This window comes from Crinia signifera, chromosome 1, assembly GCF_055691185.1.
Source record: "Crinia signifera chromosome 1, ASM5569118v1, whole genome shotgun sequence".
Classification (NCBI taxonomy): domain Eukaryota; kingdom Metazoa; phylum Chordata; class Amphibia; order Anura; family Myobatrachidae; genus Crinia; species Crinia signifera.
This window is the reverse complement of record NC_139217.1, coordinates 174597084-174618617: the sequence shown is the minus strand read 5'-3', so window position 1 is coordinate 174618617 and position 21534 is coordinate 174597084. Positions and strand designations below refer to the sequence as shown.

Here is a 21534-nt window from a genome sequence, read left to right as displayed (position 1 = left end):
CTTAGGCAGACTATTCCTCCTCTGGACCCAATGATGCGGAGCCTGCAATGTAGAGCCCGGCAGGCTGGCACCTGGAGAAGCCTGATGCCAAATGTATTGGGCCCCCACAGCTTTCCCTCCATAGCCAGCCGCTCGTGATGTTCAAGGCGCCACAGGTACATAGAGGAACTTTGCAAGTATTAAGAAACTTGTTGTCTTTCCAATATGTATGGTAGTCTATGTGGGGGGGAGGAGATGTACTAAGCCTTGGAGAGTGATACAGGGAAGAGAGATAAAGTACCAGCCAATCAGCTTATATCTGTCTTGTTAAATGTTTTTTTTTTTTTTTTAAACTGACAGGAGCTGGTTGGGTGGTACTTTTTCTCTCGACACTTTATATCTCTCTAAAGCCCTGCACACAATGGGTGATAAACTGAGAGATAACGCTCATTTTATCATCCTCCTGTGAGTTGTTAGCGACCCCCTACATTCTCTACATGCACAGGCGATGGAGCCGATTGTTAAGAAGGGACATGCAGTACCACTGCACTGCCATCGCTTGTTGCCCACTGGCATACACATTTGCCGATGCCGGCACCCCGCCGGGTCCATGCAGCCACCGATATCAGCGCTAGGTGTGTATGCACCTTAAGGCTTAGCACATCTGCCTCAGGGAATTAAGTAATGTACCCATGTGACCTTGGTATGTGGATATATTTGTTTGTTTTCTTTACTTTTACAGCTGGTCCAATCACGGAAGCAAGTTATTTTTAGTGCACTTTGCCAAAGCAAGAGACGTTAGTATACATTGTGTGTCTTCTTTTCTATTCTCACTGCTTTCATTGAAGATCTCAGGTGCTGATCTAAGCTTGCTCGACAAGTTTTACTCACAGCGCTTGTTTTGTAGGCAGCAGAAGTCCCCATGAATTCAGGAATAGTACAATCTTTTTTCAAGTCATTCAATGTCCTAGCGATCTTTGAAGCTGACCAGTCAGGGGACATTTCATAGGTAAGTTAGACTTGAAAAAATTCAAAAATAACAAATTTTATTTGATATGTGTCTATGTATCCTATTCATAAAGCGTTTTTCCATAGAATTATGCAGAAACTGAAGTTTCTGCATACTTATATGGTTTATGGCTATGTACTAAAAGCATAATGATAAGACAGAATGCTGATTAAAACTACAGGTTTGCAGACCCTATTGTTATCAATGGGAACTATGATATGACCCTTACAGTATGTACTAAGGAAGCATTGCAGAATTTGACCACGTTAGTTAACTTAACACCAACTCTAGATGAACCTAGTAACAGGAGAGAGAACTTCCGATTCCCCTCCATTGCATGTTTCCTTAAGTACATTGCTGGAAAATGTTAAGAATATTATTCAGCTGTAGTATTGCATACAGTATTTTTGTGTTATTTATGGAAATGTCTATCATTCTTTCAATGTAATTCTTCAATACATTACTCCTGAAGTTCTCCACCCAACCAGTTTGGGTCAGTTTCTGGATTTTAATTTATCTGCAAAACAATTCTTGTAACTCATTGAATCAACATGTTGAAACTTAATATGGAAGTTTGTTCATTTGTAAAATGTTTTATTTTCTGGTTTCCATTTTGATAATAGAAGTATAAATTCAGTATACTATTCTATCCTCTTAATATTGTTGCATGAAAGTATTTTTAGCACACTTTAGAGTTGCAGGATATGTATGTTACTATTTGTGTGTTATACCACTACTCCATGCCAACTATTTATTGCAGTATAGTGTTTTCTCATGGAGTAAATTTCTTCTACAAATGAAAAGAGGTAATTTTGCCCATAGCAACCAATAAGATGATGTATATCATTTCTCTATTGCATCCTAGAAAATAAATGATACACAGATTTTGATTGGTTGCTATGTGCAACATAACCATTTTTTTTTCATTTTTAGAAGCTTTAGTAAATTTGTCCCATTGTCTGTAACACTACTCCCCAAGTAGTTGTTCTGCTCAATATACATGAAAATTTATGTATTTCATTATATGTCACTCGTTTTTAATATCACTGTTACTATAATGACACTGTGTGTTCTATACTTTACTTACCTTCACGTAGAATGTCACTGATTTAAAATATGCAGCAAAAAAAACAACCAGTGCGCTATAAGACTTATAAGGCAGAAGTCGAGCTGCAAAAACGGAACACTGGTATTTATTAACTCCTAACTTATAATCATTATTATTATTATTATTATTATTATTATTATCCTCTGTTATTTATATTGGGATCCGCAGTCCCATATAAAATGCATTGAAAAGTACAGTGCAAAAATAACATAGTAACATAGTAATTAAGGCTGAAAAAAGACGTTAGTCCATCGAGTTCAACCTATCTGACTTGTAACTACTGAGTTCGCTAAGTCATATCTATAGGATTCCCTTTGTGGCCAAAAATTAATCCAGTTTTGAGTTAAATTCATTAACAGTAGATGCTGTAATCCCCCCCCCCCCCCCCCCCCCCCCACGGCAATGAGTTCCAGAATTTTACTGCTCTAATGGTGAAGAATCCTCTTCTTAATTCAGTTCGGAATTTCTTTTCCTCGAGCCTCAGTACATGCCCGTGTGTCCTAAGTATAGGCCTCTTAAGGTCCCCAGACCCCACGGTGGCGGGAAAGCGCTGTATAGGTGTGGGCACCGGGGTCTGCCGGGCTATTGTAATGCCGCTGCCACTGCCAGGAGCTCACCTGTGGTCGGAGCCCGGGACCCGCAGAAGATTTTTCTGCAGTCCTCGCTCCCCTGTCCCCTCCTGGCTTCTGCTTCTAATCTAAACTGACAATCACAAAATGTCTGCCCTCATACAGCAGAATGGGGCGGACATTTTTTAATGGTCCGTTTTTATTAGACGCTGGAGCCAGGACAGAGCGGACAGGGGAGCCGAGACCACAGACAAATCTTCTGCGGGTCTCGGGTTCCAACCACAGGTGAGCTACTGGCAGCGGCAAGACAACTTTAATGTGCAGGCGGCGGGGGGGGGGGGTGTTTTTTTAACTTTGCTGGGGGGGGGTTAACTGCAGGGGGGTGGCGCTGCTGAAATTTCAGCAGGGGGGCGCAAAATTCTTAGTTACGCCACTGGTCCCCATACACGCTGTGATAAGCAGCGTGCAATGTGACGTGATGCGTTACGCGCTCCCGTGGGCATCGCATCGCACAGTACAAAAAGTCTGTGCTGCACATACTTTTTGTACTGCCCGTGGATAGCATCGCATCACACTCAAAATGCATGCGTTGCGATGCAATCCACCCAATAATGCATCGCATTGCACGCTGCTTATCACAGCATGTATAGGGACCTTTAGTGAACAAATCATCTCCCAGTTCCATATGATTCCTAATCCTGTAATTGAACATACATTACAGTACTAATCATATCACCTCTTAACCTCCGTTTCTCCAGTGAAAACATATTCAGCCTGGTTAACCTATCTTTGTATTCTAGTGATTCAAGACCTTTTACTAGCTTAGTAGCCCTTCTCTGTACCTGTTCCAATTCATTTATGTCCTTTTTAAGGTGCGGTGCCCAGAACTGAACACAGTATTCCAAGTGTGGTCTCACCAATGCCTTGTAAAGAGGCACTATCACATTGGCATCCCTTGAAATAATAGCTTATAAAAAGCAATAAAAAAGTACAGTATGGAAATAGCAGGACATAAACAATACCTACATGGTAGTCAAAAATGACACATTTTTAAAAACATAATCACTATATCTAAAGGTGGCCAATGCACTAGTGCTATTTGGGCAATTGTCACCTGATTCCAATGGATAGGGCTGAGAAAATGGGTGAAAAGTGGCTAAATCCCATGTGTTTGACATCCAATCTGACCCAATATGCGGTCCCGTGTGCATTAAGTCGGAGTCAGAGGTCGGACGTGCTGCACATAAGATAAGTCGGATGTACAGCTATTAGTGCACATCACGGGTGGTTTTTAGTAGAGATGTGCAGACTCGGATTCCAGAGATCTGAGCCCCCACGTACGTCATCATTCCGAGCCCGGTTCCGAGCAGCGCTCGGAGATTTCCGTCTTACTCGGGTCCGTCCGCGTGGGCAGAACGTCATCGCCCGGCGCCGTATTTCACGAGGCTTTAAATAGCGGCTGCCGCACCCGCCATCTTCACTCCAGGCTAGTAGTGGGTTGGGAGAGGGTGTGTTGGTGCTGCTGCTGGGGCTTAAACTTGAGCTTGAGCTTGACCTTGATTGCAATATTTTTTATTCGCTGGGGCTGTCTCAGTGCTGCTGTGTACTCTGTTCTCCTCTCTGCTTAAGGTGGGATCACCCTAGCAAGGAGGACAGTCTAACTGTGTACTTGTAGTACTACTGTCTCCTCTGTGCTGGGCCTACCTCTGGTGCTGTGCTGTAATATTATATTAATAATTAATTATATTATATAGTCCACTGGTGCTGCCTGCACTGAATCTGCCAGTATTATTTACTCAGTGCACTGTTTCCACTGGCAGTGCTACTGCCTAAGTGTAGCTACCTAGTACATACTAGGCTGCTATATATAATTTAACTAAAAAATATTACTTGGGCTGCGTGGGACTGTAAAAAATTATTCCATGCCGCTGGTGCACTGACATGTGCCACTGAATGCCACAGTGCCAAGCAGTACCTAATAATAAAATTAATTATTATAAATTGTGCTGGTGCACATATACCAGTATTACTGACGTATCTACCTGTCTCGTGCATAGTTATCCTGCTACCTCGGTGCAACCTTTCGCCCTACAAACAATATTGTGAGGTGTGAGGTGTTCAGAATAGACTGGAAATTAGTGGAAATGAATGTTATTGAGGTTAATATAGCGTAGGAGCAAAAAAAAAAAAAAATTCTGCGATTCTAGCCGTTTTTATGCTTTTTTAACAAAAAATCAGAACCCAAAACCCAAAAAATCCAAACACAAAACATTTAGAAGGTATTTGACAAAACCCATTAGAACCCAAAACATCAAGGTAATCAGAACCCAAAACCCAAAAAGTGGCCGGTGCACATCCCTAGTTTTTAGCACCTGCGATGTATTGCATCTGATTTCCCTTGAATTCCCCAGCAGCTCCTTGGGAGCCCTTTCACATGCGATAAATCATACGTGATAAATAGCATTTAAGAATGGCACCGCAAGTGCCAAATCATATGGATGGTCTCCTGGGGAACTGCCGGGGAAATTCAAGGGAAAACAGGTCTGACTTGTGCCTCAGACAAGTCGACCTACCATGGGGCCTTAAAACAAGAGCACTGGATTAACCTGTTTCCCAGTTGATGGATCAGAGCGGTGTGAAAAGATATACAGATGACTGATAAACAGAGTGGTGATTACATTGCATACTGTGCATTCAGGTTTATATAGTCAGTGACGGAAAGGACGGATACTCTTTGAAATGTTTCAGGCAGGTGATTATTCAGAGTTCTGCTTTTGTAGTAGTAGTACGTTTATTTATAAGGCGCCGCAAAGTGTCCGCAGCGACGTACATAGCAAACAAAAAACAAATGACAAGGTAACGTACAGGGTGTGTTGAAAAATACAGTATAAATAGGGTATAGCTGGTAGAAATAAAATCAGCATCAGTTCAGAAGTAGGTGTGAAAATTGTCAAGGAGACTGAAGATGAAGTAGAGGAAGGGAAGAACAGGACAGGAGGACAGGTGAGGTAAAGAGGTAGGGTGAGTACGTGAGGCAGGAGGACCCTACTCATAAGAGTTAACATACTAAAAATAGGTGGGTGGACGAACGAAAAACAACAGGATAAGTAGGAACGGAGGGGAACGGAGGCAGGATAGGAGGATCAAAAGAGGTTAGGAGGAGGTATAGGCTAGTCGAAAAAAGTGGGTTTTGAGGGAGCGCTTGAAGGAGGTAAGGGAATCAGAAAGCCTGATGGGTGGCGATTTGTAAACAGAGAACCTAAGCCGGGTACTTACTGGGCAGTATTGTGTCTGGTCGGACGGATTGGACCGGCATATCTGCTCAGTTTGTATATATAAAATGCGCGCTCCTGCTGAGGCTTATGATGATGCTAGGCTTAATGTGCTGCAAGTCAAATGTAGCAACACCATGTATGTTAATGAAGGATGGAACAGTGATCGTTCCGTCCTTTATTAACATTGCATCTGTGTGTATGGGTGACCTGTGTTGACTGGAATATCTGAATGATTACCTGTCGCTCCAGTGTGTACCCAGCCCCATAAAGAGAACTGTATCTTGGACACTTATTTTAAGTTGAAATATGCAGATTTATGAGCATTGTCATTAAAAACAACTATTACAAGGGCCCTCAATTGTTTATCTTTATAGATTGCTAGACTTTGTTTTTTGCTTTTATTTTAGAAGTATTTTTTATTAATGATTTATGTAATGAATTTTTTCTACTAATCAAGTTTACATTTTATGCATTTCTTTTTTAGGGATTAATTTCTACCCTGTAAGTAGGGTAAAAATAAAAAAAAATTCTGCTGTATTTTTTATGTTGAGTTAGAGAAAACTGCCCGTATCTAAAGTCCTGTACGCACGGGGTGACGGGAGCCCCATGCAGAGCGATGTACACACATGCGATGCACCAGTGATGTGTGCTGAGTGACCTGTGGTGACCAGTGCTCTTTGCTGAGAATACTGGTGATCTGACTAGATTTGGACTGCATGCAGTCCAAATCTATTCAGGGGAAGGTGACGCACAGAACTGGGGTGTACACACAGCGCTGCTCAGCACACACGCACAGTGATGTGGAGTGTTGTGTGCTGAGAGAGCTGTCAGCACCAGTGTTCTTCAGTGAGATAACACTGGCGATGATATTTATGGTCCCTGCTCATTCTTCCTTATACCAGCGATAGCAAAGCGCTGGGCCGCACACCGCTATCACTGGCCCCCACACACACAGCGATATAGGGTCATTTTGTAAGCGATCTAGTCAGATTGCTTGCTAAAAATCAATGTGTAAGCATACCTCCCAACTCTCACGTTTACAGCAGGACAGTCCCGATTTTCGGGTCCTGTCCCGCTGTCCCACCCACGGCAGGCATTGTCCCGCTGCGGGGGGTGGCAGTTGGGAGACCCCCCAATCTAATAGAATAGACGCTGTGCGCATGCTAATTAGCATAAGCCGTGCCCTCATCTGCATACACCACGCCCCCTTTTCGGACGCTCGCACGAAAGTTGGGAGGTATGCCATAAGTGATCTAGTCAGATCTAGTCAGATCGCTTAGAAATAGCACTGAAATTGCTCAGTGTTGTCAGATGTAGAACACTTTTCACACATATATTGTTTATAACCATCTTACATGCTATTTTGTAATCATTTGAGCTTACATACATAATGGGGTAAAACATACTAAGCAGCCATTTTGTACAACTGAAACATCACAGCCAAACTACAATTTAGTTTGCAAATCACCACATACTTGCCGACACTCCCGCATTTTGCGGGAGGCTCCCGCTTCAGCCACTATTCTCCTGGTCCCCCGCAAAGCCCCCCCAATCCCCCGGAATTTCAATGCCGAGCTGAAAAAAAAACAGACTGCGCATGCGCTAGTCCGGCGCGATGTGGGCGGGGCTTGGAACTACTACGCAACATAGCATGATGAGAGCCGCACGGGAGAGCCTGCTTGCAGTCGACTCAGCATTGTAAGCAGGGAGACTACGAGCAGCAGCAGTGAAGCCCGCCCCTCTGGCCTCTTCCCCTCACCACCTCAACTAGGAGCTGCACGCTGGAGGCAGAGAGGAGGGGGAGAGACGGGGACCTGCACAGAAAGCAGCTGTGTGGAGACTGACAGACCTGCCAGCTGAGAGCTCGGAGGAGAGGCTGGGGGAGGAGCAGGACTAGTGCTCCGTCCCAGGTTAGTTCATGTTGTTCTTGTTAGATTGCAGCGCTCAGCGCCTGTCTCCGCATACACTGCTTAGTGTAAGACTTACAGTCTTCCTTTTCCCCCTTGCAGCCAACGTAGTTAAGCGTCACCCTGAGTGACAGGTCGCTTAAGCGAATAGCAGGGCAGAGACCCCTGACCCTGCTGGCAGCGTTACTCTTTTCCTGTGAGGAAGTCCCCGCGTTAGAGTGTGCCTCAGATCGTGTGTGACTCCGTCCATGCTGTTTGTAGCTCCACGTGCACCGGAGCGCATAGGAGCAAGTCCCCGCTGTAAACCCGTTACCAGCGTGACCTTTTGCACAGGGAGATCAGTCATCATTGGCAGCAGCGAGACTGGGAGAGATACCGCAGCGTAAACCAGCAGACTGTCATTTACCCTGCACGCGCCAAAACGCTACAGCTAAGTAACAACCAGAGACTGTCGTTACCAAATGTACAAGTTGTATTACTGCTTGAAGTTAACACATGAAGTACTGTTGTAACCTACAAGCCTGCCACTTGAATAAACCCTTCAAACTGGTTATATCTTCTAAGTGTGAGGTCTAACAACCACACTGCACGTACTTATATACACTCTGCCAATAGGTTATGGGCCCAGCACGTCACGTGCGCGAAGATTAACCCCCTGAAGACAAAGTGCTAGCGCAGTACATAAAAGAACACAAAGGAATTATTTCTAAATTGCCATTTGTGGAAGAGTTAACGAGAATGCACAGTACAGGGCATAGCATGAACTTTCCAAAGCTCAAAGGCTCAGAGAATTACACTACATGGAAGTTCGCTATGGAAATGCAGCTTAAGAGGGAGAAGCTATGGAAAGTCACAATAGCCCCAGGAGAAAGTCCAAACCCAGAAGAGGTAGACAAGGCCATTGGCACAATAGGCCTGGCTGTGGAGCAGCATGTTTACTCTACTATCTGTGGGAAGGAGTCCGCTAAGGACATGTGGACAACTCTACAAGGTGCTTATGAAAATAAAGGCTTAATGAGAAGGATAAGTCTGAGACGCACACTGTATGGAACAAAATTGAATGCATGCAAGGACATGAACGATTATATCGATAAAATACTATCGATAGCTCAGCAATTGGCGTGTGTAGGAGCAAAAGTGGATGAGGAAGAAGTAGCAATGGTAATGCTGCAGAATTTGACAGAGGAATTTGACTTTCTGGTTGTCGCACTAGAGTCAAATGAGACCAAGCTTACAACTGAAGTTGTGAGAGCCAAACTACTACAGTTCCAAGAGAGAATCCACAAGGATGCCATAGCTGAAGGTTCTGCCTTAGTAGCAAAGGGTGCGAAACCCAAGAAATGCACATTCAAATGTTATGTGTGCCACAAAGTAGGGCACAAGGCTTCAGAATGCAGGCTGAAGAACACTAGTGGCATGCACAAGCGGCATGATAAAAAGAACGAGTCAGCACTGAATGTAACAGACAAGCCAAGGAGGGATCTCTGGTACATGGACTCGGGAGCTTCTAGACACTTCAGCTGCAACAAGGAGTGGTTCAATTCTTTAACACAGTGCAACCCCACAACAGTTACCGGGATTGGTGAAAAGATCCTTACTGCTTCAAGTGTTGGGACAATCACAGTGAGACTAAGAATTGAGGGACAGACAGTAGTCACAGATATCCAAGACGTCCTGTATGTACCAGAATTGGGAAGTAACCTCATCGCTATCAGCGTACTCGAGGCAAAAGGCTACAGAGTCCAGTTTGCAAAGGGCAAGTGCATGGTGCATAATGAAAGAGGGACTGTAATTGCTTCAGCAACCCGATGCAACCAACTATACGTCCTAGACACAGATGAATGTGTAGCTTTGGCAGCCTCTGCTGAAAATGAGTCCATGGAGCTCTGGCACAGACGTTTGGGACACTTAGGATATGATAATGTCCAGAAATTAGCTGATGGGATGGCAACAGGAATCACAGTGAAAGACACCGGAAGACCTGTGTGCGAGAGTTGCATAAAAGGCAAGCAGACCCGCAACCCATTTCCCAAGTCAGCAGGCAGAGCAGAAACACAACTAGCTCTGGTACACACAGATGTGTGCGGACCAATGGAAGAGGAGTCAACCAGTGGTTACAAATACTTCATGACTCTCATCGATGACGCCACAAGAATGACACACGTATACTTCATAAAGAAGAAAAGTGAGGTGGTCAAGAAAATTGTGGAGTACAAGAACCTAGTGGAAACTCAGACGGGCCTAAAACTAAAGGTCCTGAGATCCGACAATGGGGGAGAGTACGAAAATGAAGTACTAACCGACTTCCTAAAAAGGCATGGCATAAAGCATCAGCTGACGATAGCCTACACGCCTGAACAGAATGGCGTAAGTGAAAGGGCGAACAGAACAATCGTTGAAAGAGCACGAGCGATGGTGAACGATGCTGGCCTGGAGAAGAGTTTTTGGGCAGAAGCTGTATCTACTGCAGTATACCTGAAAAACAGAACACCTACAGTGGCCGTGAAGGGAAAAACCCCCTTAGAGGCCTGGTCTGGGAAGAAGCCAGACATCAGTCACCTCCGTGTCTTTGGGAGCAGAGCTTATGCACATATACCAAAGGAGAGAAGGAAGAAACTTGACCCAAAATCAAGACAGTGCATATTGCTAGGCTATTGTGAGGAGAGCAAAGGGTACAGGCTCTGGGATGCAGAGAACAGACGTCTCCTGAAATCAAGAGATGTGATATTTCAAGAAACAGCATCACCCACAAAAGCAAAAGAGCAAGAAAAGCAAGCACTAGTAGAGGTATGTGAAATAGAAAGCATACCTGCAACAGAAAATACTGAAGGAGGAAGCGAACCAACTAAAAGAGCTTCTGTGAGAAGAAACAAGGGCATACCAGCCAGAAGATATGAGGAAGAATATGCGAATATTGCTTTCAGTGAACCTCAGAGTATTCAAGAAGCGAAAGCGTGCAGTGATTGGGCGAAATGGAAATCTGCAATAGACACAGAGTTATCAGCACTGAGAGAGAACGATACTTGGACCATAGTAAATAGGCCAAGCAACCGCAAGACAGTCAAGAACAAGTGGGTCTTCTGCAAGAAGTTAAATTCAGACGGAGAAGTTGCCCGTTACAAAGCCCGTCTTGTTGCTAAGGGATACACACAGAGATCCGGAATTGACTATGGGGAGATATACTCACCTGTTGCGAGGTATAACACTCTCAGATTAGTAATTGCAGTCGCCACTTTACAAGACTTACTGCTATACCAATTAGACTTCGATTCAGCGTTTCTAAATGGAGAACTACTTGAAGAGATCTATATGGAATCACCAGATCATTATGATGAGAATGAACTTCAGACAGAGAAAGTGTGTCTTCTGAAGAAATCCATATATGGCCTAAAGCAGAGTGGTCGTTGCTGGTACATAAAATTGGACACAGTACTGCTTGAAATGAATTTTATTAGATCAGAGACTGACCACTGCCTTTATCACAAAACTCTGGGAGAAAAGTTGTTCATCATAGCAGTCTATGTGGATGATATACTTATAGCAGGTCACGAAGATCACATCACAAGTGTGAGAGATCAACTGAAACAGAGATTCAAGTTGAAAGACTTAGGTCCAGCCAATCATCTGTTAGGCATGAGGATTGTTCAAAACTTGCAAAAGGGAACAGTCACAGTCGACCAACAAACGTACATCGAGGCAACAATCTTGAAGTATGGGATGGCAGACTCCAAGTCAGTGAATACACCAATTGACAAAAGCGTCAAGATTACAAAAGGTATGTCACCAACCACACAAGAAGAAATAGAGGAAATGCAAGATGTCCCTTACAAGAACGTGGTTGGAAGTCTTATGTATGCAAGCATTGGAACTCGTCCAGACATCACTCATGCAGTCAGTCGGGTGAGCCAATTTGCAATAAATCCTGGAAGACAACATTGGATCGCAGTGAAGAGGATTCTGAGATACCTAAAAGGTACAAGTTCCTTGAAATTAAAATTCGCCAAGACAAGCAATTCAAATTTGAAAGTCTTCTGCGATGCCGACTGGGGAGCAGATGAAGATGATCGTCGTTCCCACACCGGTTACCTGTTCACACTGGCCGGAGCAGCAGTTAGTTGGGCGAGTAGAAAACAACCGACCGTTGCTCTCTCAACAACCGAGGCCGAATACATGGCTCTTACAGAGACATCAAAAGAAGCACTCTGGATCAAAGAGACTTTGTGTGAGTTAGGTCTACTTTATGAAGAAGAGACTATCAGTATCGCATGTGATAACAGGGGAGCAATAGATCTTTCCTGTACTACCAAGCACCATGGAAGGTCAAAGCACATCGCGATAAGACATCACTTCATCAGAGAACTAGTGGAGAACAAGTCCATCGATGTTGAATACATTGCAAGTGAACAGAATGTCGCTGACATGCTTACTAAAGGACTGTCGGGAAACTTGCTTACTAAGTTCGTGAAGGACTGTGGACTTGTCTAAGTTCAAAAATGTTGATTTGAAGTTTTTGATGTTCTGAATGTCTTTTTCTCTCTAACCATATTTTCGGTTACAGGTATTACAAAAGGACAAAGCATTGCATTGAGTTCTTTTATGTAGCCGAAGACAGCCTTAAGCGAGGGGGAGTGTTAGATTGCAGCGCTCAGCGCCTGTCTCCGCATACACTGCTTAGTGTAAGACTTACAGTCTTCCTTTTCCCCCTTGCAGCCAACGTAGTTAAGCGTCACCCTGAGTGACAGGTCGCTTAAGCGAATAGCAGGGCAGAGACCCCTGACCCTGCTGGCAGCGTTACTCTTTTCCTGTGAGGAAGTCCCCGCGTTAGAGTGTGCCTCAGATCGTGTGTGACTCCGTCCATGCTGTTTGTAGCTCCACGTGCACCGGAGCGCATAGGAGCAAGTCCCCGCTGTAAACCCGTTACCAGCGTGACCTTTTGCACAGGGAGATCAGTCATCATTGGCAGCAGCGAGACTGGGAGAGATACCGCAGCGTAAACCAGCAGACTGTCATTTACCCTGCACGCGCCAAAACGCTACAGCTAAGTAACAACCAGAGACTGTCGTTACCAAATGTACAAGTTGTATTACTGCTTGAAGTTAACACATGAAGTACTGTTGTAACCTACAAGCCTGCCACTTGAATAAACCCTTCAAACTGGTTATATCTTCTAAGTGTGAGGTCTAACAACCACACTGCACGTACTTATATACACTCTGCCAATAGTTCTGCCACAGACAGAAGCTCCATACTGGCTGGTCCTGTGTGTAGGCAGCTCTGTAATGTGATGTTTCTTTTTGTGTTTACTTATTTAGCTTGGCACTGACTGTAATGTGTGTATGTAGGTGACCTATGTGTGTATCTATTACAGCTGGCAGTGTGTGTGTGTGTGTGTGTGTGTGTAGTCAGGTACTGACCCATGTCATTGTGTGTGAATACACTGGCACTGTGTGTGTATAGCCTAACACTGTTCTGTCTGTGTGTGTGTGTGTGTGTGTGTGTGTGTGTGTGTGTGTTTACTGGCAGTGATCCCTGTGAATTTTAGGCTCCCACTGAGAATTTGTTCATATGTGTAGGTAGGATCCCTGTTTGTGTGTGTGTGTGCTCTGTGTGTGTGTGTGTGTGTGTAGGGGGGGGACACGATAGTGACCCCTGTGTGTGTGTAGGCCAATAGTGTGACCAGTGTGTGTGTGTGTGTGTGTGTATGCAGGGACTGGTAGTGACCCCTGTGTGTGTGTGTGTGTGTGTGTGTGTGTGTGTGTGTGTCTGTGTGTGTGTAGGCCAATAGTGACCCCTGTGTGTGTATACAAGGACTGGTAGTGACCCCTGTTTGTGTGTGTGCTCTGTGTGTGTGTGTGTGTGTGTGTGTAGGGGGGGACGGGACGATAGTGACCCCTGTGTGTGTGTGTGTGTGTGTGTGTGTGTGTGTAGGGGGGGGGAGACGATAGTGCCCCCTGTGTGTGTGTGCTCTGTGTGAGTGTGTGTAGGGGGGGGGGGGACGATAGTGACCCCTGTGTGTGTGTGTGTAGGGGACGACGACGATAGTGACCCCTGTGTGTGTGTGTAGGCCAATAGTGTGACCAGTGTGTGTGTGTGTGTGTGTGTGTTTAGGCTGGCAGTTACCCCTGTGTGTGTGTTTGTAGGCTGGTAGTGACCCCTGTGTGTGTGTTTAGGCTGGTAGTGACCCCTGTGTGTGTGTAGGCTGGTAGTGACCCCTGTATGTGTGTGTGCGTATATGTGTTTAGGCTGGCAGTGACCCCTGTGTGTGTGTGTGTGTGTTTGTAGGCTGGTAGTGACCCCTGTGTGTTTTTAGGCTGGTAGTGACCCCTGTGTGTGTGTGGTTAGGCTGGTATTGACCCCTGTGTGTGTGTGTAGGCTGGTAGTGACCCCTGTGTGTGTGTGTGTAGGCTGGTAGTGACCCCTGTGTGTGTGTGTGTAGGCAGGTAGTGACCCCTGTGTGTGTGTGTGTGTGTGTGTGTGTGTGTGTGTGTGTGTAGGCAGGTAGTGACCCCTGTGTTTGTGTAGGCTGCAGACACTCCCGTATTTTGCAGGAGGCTCCCATTTTAGGCGTCAGTCCCCCGATTCCCCGCAAAGCCCTCTCAATACCCCTGAATACTCAATTTCCATCTAAAAATCCAGACCGCACAGTGCGAGTCTGTCTGCAATGGGGGCATGATCATGCCTAATAGGCCTGCCATGCACCCCTGGCAGTAGTTAGCATGAGAGCCGCTTAGGCCAGTAAAGCCTGCTGGCGGCCAGCCACCGGGGAGACCTTCCATCACAGCTTTCTCTCTCTAGTGGGAGTGGCCGTAGCAACGGATCCTCCCCTCTTGCCCTGACCCCTGCATGGTGGGAGCTGCACCTTGGAGACATCCAGGACAGTGAGAGACGGTGAGCTAGTGCAGAGAGCAGCTGGTGGGGAGGCTTACAACTGGGAGCCCACAGGAGAGGCTGCGGGAAGAGCAGGAGTGCCAGGGCTGCAGGTTAGTGTTTCCTCAGCAGCTCCATTTGTCCCCTTTGTGCAAGACACGGTCCCTCATCTGCAGGCCATGCAAACACTCGAGAATCTCATACCTCTCAATTACAGTTGGACAGTCTTGCTAATTGCAGACAGTCCCGCTGTACCTAAGGGGGGGCAGAGATCACTGGCAATCGCTGAAAAGATGCTGTGTTCATGTGCATGGCATCTCTTCAGTGCAGGGAGGAGGCATGCCCCCAAAATGATGAGAATGTGTGTTGCTACACTGGGCCACGCCCACTTTACTGGAGACCACACCCACTTTTGTAGCCCCAACCCCCCATCCTGGGTCGGGCGCGCCAGGTCACAATTTCAGCCGTGCACAAGTTGGGAGGTATGGAATCTCCCTGAAAGCAGTTTCAAAAAGTAGGCAAGTATGAATCACCATTGCCCCATCCCAACAGCCCAGGCTGGGAGATTAGGTAATTATAGTATGTTACAAAATATATGTTTTTACTGACACACTACAGATCCCAGCAAGCCCTTTTCCTGCTCAGTTTTAATGTATTGCCTGGTAACATTTCGCAGCGTTGGGTGTGGACCAAAATAAGGCCCTACATACTGTATATCTTCTGTTGGCCCTGCAGCAGGGAGATGTCAAGCATTTGCTAATGTCGACCTTTTGACCATGTTGACCTTTTCCATGTGTCGACCTTTTGACTGTCGACCAATAGTAGTTGACCTTTTGACTATCAATGTAGAAACTGTTGGCGTAATGATCCACACCCTTTTTAAGAATTTTTTGTGAATGTATTTTAATGTATTTTCTGAATATTAAATTATATATACTTTTAACCTATTGTGTATGTTTATTGGGCAATATAAGCCTTGTTTAAATATACAGCGCATAGATTGTTCAGAAAGAATAGAATAGTGAAAAGAAGATTTTTCAAAGCTTAGAGGAAGATAAAGTGGAGAGAGATAAAGTACCAGCAAATCCGCTCCTAATGGTCATGTTACAGACTGTGATTGAAAAAAAGCACAAAAGTTTGTATAAAATACAAATCCTGTGTTCCCTCCACTGGGTCTTAATTCCACATGAGTGAGACTATACGTTCCTGATATCAACAGGGTGTGTCCTCTTCTCCGCATCCAAACAAAGGTAGAGTTACTGATATCACCAAATAGATCTCTCTCCTATGCAGGAATCACATTTTCAATGGTCCCCCCAAAATATAAAATATCATATATAAGGGGAAATTTACAAAGATGGGAGTTGTATTTCACATGGGATGTTGCTATGGGCAACCAATCAGAAACTACTTCTTGTTTATTTAGCACCTTGCAGAAAATAATAGATAGGATCTGATTGGTTGCCCATACCAACATCTCGTCTGAAATAGAACTCCCATCTTAGTAAATTTCCCCCGTAGTATTTATTGAATAACAGATCAACTTAAAAAAAAAACTTCATACATCTGTAAGCCAGTAGATAACAGGATAAAGGTGGACAATTACCCTTTGTATTCAATGCTCCTATGTCGCCGTAAATAACGGTGAGTGTGCATGTTTTTTGGAGAGTGGTGAACTTTTCTCTCCTATTTTGTGCTTCCCTGTATTCAGCTCTGTTGCTTCTCCAAAAATATTTTGCGAAGCTAACTCAGTTCACCCTGCACTTCTCCCCATGTCTGTTCAATGGGGATTTTAGTGTCTCTCTCCAAAAGTGTATTCAATGCACAAATTGTGAGTCCTGCTGGTTTCTTTTTTTAGAGCAGTTCTCCATTTTTCCCTCGGCATCTTTTTTAGGTGAACTGTAAGGCTATCTTTGTTAAAGTTGTTATTTTTTTAGTTTTTTTATGGCTTATAAATTAAAAAAAAATGTACTCTAATGTATTTCTTGCAAGTGCCATAATGCTGTACTTCTATATTAATTTATTTGGAATTTAATAAGTTATTTTAATGGTAACCAATAAGAAATCATTTTGGAATGCTCCTAGTAATTTCCCATGCTTCCTCTCTTCTTCCTCACCTAACCCCCAAACAGGCTTTTAAACACGCTAACAATTATAAAATAAATTAAATAAAAACACAGGGCAAAGAAACAATGCTAAAAGCACAACACAAGGATAAAGGCCAAACAGAACAAAATACACCTGTCTGCACAAACCCAATTAAAATAGTCACACAGCCATTTGTTGTAAAATAAATACTGAACAAAACATTTACCTTTCTAAACCTTTGTAAAAAAATCACAAGTCCACAAATGTGAGGAACACAAGCTGCTGGGATGAACACACTGCTCAGGAATATCCCACTCTGACCAGCTCACGTGGAGAGCAGGAGAAAGCAGAGAAGTCTCCAGTTACAGCACTCCCATTTGAACTCGCATAATTATGCTAAGTTCGCAAAAGCGGTCAGTGAGCTGGCCACACGTTGAATACTGAGGAAGTCAGAAATGAGGAGATAAGAAAAAGTGGTGAGCACTTCAGCGAGATCACAGGGACACAAAACAGAATACTCCATTGTTGGAGAACTGTGTGAAAGCAGCTCTCAAAAGCGTATGAGTAAGGTCGGTGTCAGCTCCGGTAACCACCTTCCGACTGCCTAGATCTTTCAAGATCCACATTTTGCACTGCGTCTCTCCTGGCTTCCTCCAATGCATTTTGGCCTCCTCCAAGGCCTTTTTGAAAGTTCTCCTTGTAACGCATTGGGGGGAGCCAGGAGAGATGCGGCAACAGGTGGATCTTAAAAGATCTAGGAGGTCAGAAGGCAGGGAATGACCAGGAGTCTCCCGAAAATTGTGCTGTGTGTGCCCCCCCCCCCCCGAAAAGGTGCGCAACCCTCCCGGATTCAGGGGACCACCACTGCACCCGCCGACGTCGACATTTAAATGCCACAATGAAATCCGTAGGTCCCAGAGGAGGGGGCGGAGCTAAAATAGCACAATCGCATCATTTTAGCCCCGCCCCTCCACGGAGATCCGTGAATTAGGCTATTTTATATCCTGGGGCGCGACTTAATTACGCCACATCCCAGCCCCGTCCCCGAACTGCTGCTGAAAGTCTCCTCTTCGGGCTTCTCCCGGAGAGGAGACTCTAAAAGTCGGCAACTCTGTCAGAAGGTGGTTACCAGGGCTGATGTTGACATTGTTACTTATGCGCTTGACAACACCACACCACACTGGAGACTGATCACTCTCATAAACTTTGATCCCTACTGCTACATTCCCCCAGAGGACATTGTGTACTTATCTTTCTAGGTTATAGGGTTGGAGAAATAGAGGGACCTAAAAGCCTCTCCTGTAATTATGTTTGTGCTATACCATGACAATGTCTATAAATTAATTGATCATAAATTGCCTTTATTTTTGCATATACACATTTCCTAATTTTAGATGTTTCTTCGTTTTTTTCATAGGTCACATGAAGTCTACCAATGAAATTATTTGGATATCGCAAGATATTAATAGCTATTGCCAGCATTATATTACTATTGGCTATTATTGCAGCTGTGACTGCTGCTATTGTAATTGTAGTCATCCGTGGTAAGTAGGGCTTTTAATTAGCAATTTGTCAAAAACAAATATTGCAGACATTGGGGGGCGGGGATTACTAAAATGGGAGTTTTATTTCAGATGAGATGTTGCTATGGGCAATCAATCAGATGCTATCTATTATCATCTAAAATGTGCTAAATAAATAAGAAGTAGCATCTGGTTGATTGCCCATGGCAACATACAGTGTAAAATAGAACTCCCATCTCCAATTACTTCTATACATCTATACTTTATTTTACAAGACCTTCCCAGAGTACTCCATCGATGGTATGATAGTAAGGGTTTTGCTACAGATGGCCAATGGTTTTGCAGAGATTGCAAAGGTCTGATGGTTCTCTACAATCAATAGCAATGAAGCACCAATGTTTTATTCCTTTTTTAATCTCATGGTGCTGGTTACATGGAGCTTAGCCCTGCCAATAGCACCTCGCTCATTTCTTATCTTTGGTTTATCCAGCGACTTAACTCAGCCACCCAGTTACGCCAATGATTTGACCGTATAATCCTACAGAAGAAGTAATCATTGATCATTTCTGGTTCCCCATTCCTGGTTTCATGCCATATGTCAGGGCTCGGGTCTCTGGTGTTCCCAGCTGTGGCAGCAGCGGCCCAGTGGATGATGCTGAGAACAGGATCACAGGAGGCTTTAGATATGGATAGTTTATATGAGTAACACTAATACTATGGGCACAGCTAGGTGGGGGGAGTTGACGAGACTCTGGTCAGAGGCACGGAGTCTAACACCACTGATGGTTTTCACCAGGGATTTCCCCCGCAAGGAGGTTTAGACTCCGCTGCATTTGGTGGTGAGGTCACAGCCCTCTGACCCGAGTTCCCTGCAGCTATCTGGCCAGTCACAGGTAGTGGATGGTGACTAGTGGCAACTGGAACTGGAACTGAGGAACTTGGTACTGGATACTTGGTCTGCGCTGGCCTGGGAGGCCGGAGAGATAGCAGTAGTTTGAGAGCCGGCACGGATTGTTGACGGCCTGGAAGCCGGAGGGAGTGTGTATGACCTGGGAGTCGACACGATACTGTAGAGGCCTGGGAGCTGGAGGGGTTTTGATGACCTGGGAGTCAACAGGAGCTTGTCGAGGACCTGGGAGTCGACAGGAGCTTGTTGACGACCTGGGAGTTGACACATAGGAGTTGACTGCCTAGGAGCCGACACGGCTGTAAACAGCCTGGGAGTTGACATGAAACTGCAGAGTTGACGCCTGTGTTGACTTGGGAGTCAAAAGGTGGTATGGATCTTTAAGGGCAATAGCAAACTCTGCTGGAAGTTGCTGGAGTGCTCTATCCTCTTCACTTGGGAAAGTAACCTGGCAGGTGAGGAGAGCCAGGGAGCTTTAATATTAGCAGCAGGTTGCTCAGGGTTTTGCACAGGGTAATCACAGGGTCTCTGGACAGGATCCTGGAGTCTTGGAATGCTAAGGACTAGATACACACAGGGATCAGACAAGTTGCTCAAGGCAGGGGTAATGGGCCAGAGGCCGCAGCTATATCCCCCTGCTGGCCTGTGTTTGGCTGCCAGCCGCAGCAGCAATTATGTGCAGGAAGTACCTGTGCACATGGGGGTTGGGCACCCAGGAACGTGCCCCCTCTTGTTATTTTATTTTGTAGCTGAGGACCAGGGCTTTCCAATGAGCCCAGCCCTGTGTCTTTAGCCCTCTGGGAACCCGAGATATCGCCTGGCAAAACTGTAACATTTTCCCCATAGGATAATATGGGACCTGTTAATTCCTACCCACACCCGGTTCTGATGGCTGCCAGTCCCCCCTGGCATCACAGAAGCTTGTTGATCTCATTCAATTCCAAATCGCTGGGCCTTCAATATGATACCAGGCTGGTCCATATCGGTCACTCAGTTCCAGAGATATTGAGGGGAAACCAATGTTTTTATTTTTTAAATGTAATTTCATGGCTGTTCATGCTATTTGAGGGCAGATTACTCTGGAACCAAACATTCCAGTTTCACGGGACCAAAATTATTCAAAGCTCACTCAAAAGTTCTTCAATATGATACTTGGCTCATGTAAATGGGTCAGTTGGTTCTGAAGATATAGCCGGTTAAATGAGCTAACTGGTTAAAGGTGGGGAGGGGTGGTTTCTCTCCCCCTCACATGAAAATGCAGGGACTAGGCTGGTGCAAAAGGGGCCAACCCGGTAATGCATTTTCTGGTGTGAAAGGGGTATTATTTCAAATACCCGGGACCTGCAGTGCTCTGAATACAGCCAGGCTCTGCCACTGTCAGTGGCTGTCACTTCTGCCTGGCGGTGGCTGTCCCCCATTTACCGCGAGCATGTATTCCCCCTTGGCAATGAGCATGTAATCCCACATGGCAACAAGCATGGATCCTCTGGCAATGAGCATGGAACCCTTGGCAATGAGCATGTAGATAAGCAGCACTTATGTAGCATAATTTTTAATAGGCATTATGGTGTTTGGCATAAAACAAAATGGACATAATGTCGTGTAATTTAACTTGTAATGGACATTATGGTGTAAATGTTTAATGCACGCCTTTGGCGCACAATGTCCCTGTTTATGAAGCGTATTGTGAATTTTGGCTTAATCTGTGTGGCATTATGTGAATTCTGGCTCAATCCGTGTGGCATTATGTGAATTTTGGCTCAATCCTTGTGGCATTATGTGAATTTTGGCTCAACCCATGTGGCATTATGTAAATTTTGGCTCATTCCATTTCACATCATGTGTAAGGGGCAAGTATATTGGGGTCTAGTATTTTGTTGCATAATATGTAGAAGTGGTATATGGTGTGGTACACTACACAGAAGGCCACGCCCCCTGTTGAGTGGCCACACCCCCTTTTCCAGAGCGTCTTCGGTGCGCACACAACTACATCCTTCACTTTTGTCGCCATGGTAGGCCTGTGTATTTTAAATGCCAGGGGCTATTTTCCACCCTCTCTCTGCTTTCCTCTCTCTCACCGCTCTCTTAGTATGTACACTGACACCACTAACACCCCCCTGCCAAACCCTCTCCTCTCATGGTGCCCCCCCTGTCATTTTATCCTGGATCCGCCCTGTGTGTGTGCACACCTTTAGTCACATGGTCAGTGCACAGGTCAGAGCAACAAGGTCACAGGGAAATCATTGGAAAACAGAGTCGCGTGATTGCAGGTGGCATGGCGGCGCCCATATGGCGTGGGACG

At 45.1% G+C, this 21534-nt stretch overlaps 1 protein-coding gene across 1 annotated transcript in view; it reads left to right on the top strand.

Moving 5' to 3' along the window:
* LOC146026887 (transmembrane protease serine 11D-like) overlaps nucleotides 1-21534 on the top strand; it is a 49742-nt gene that overhangs the window by 5965 nt on the left and 22243 nt on the right. Inside the window, exon 2 of the mRNA XM_083157942.1 lies at nucleotides 722-776. Coding sequence (XP_083014068.1) covers nucleotides 722-776 — 55 coding nt within the window. The remainder of the gene's footprint in view (nucleotides 1-721; nucleotides 777-21534) is intronic.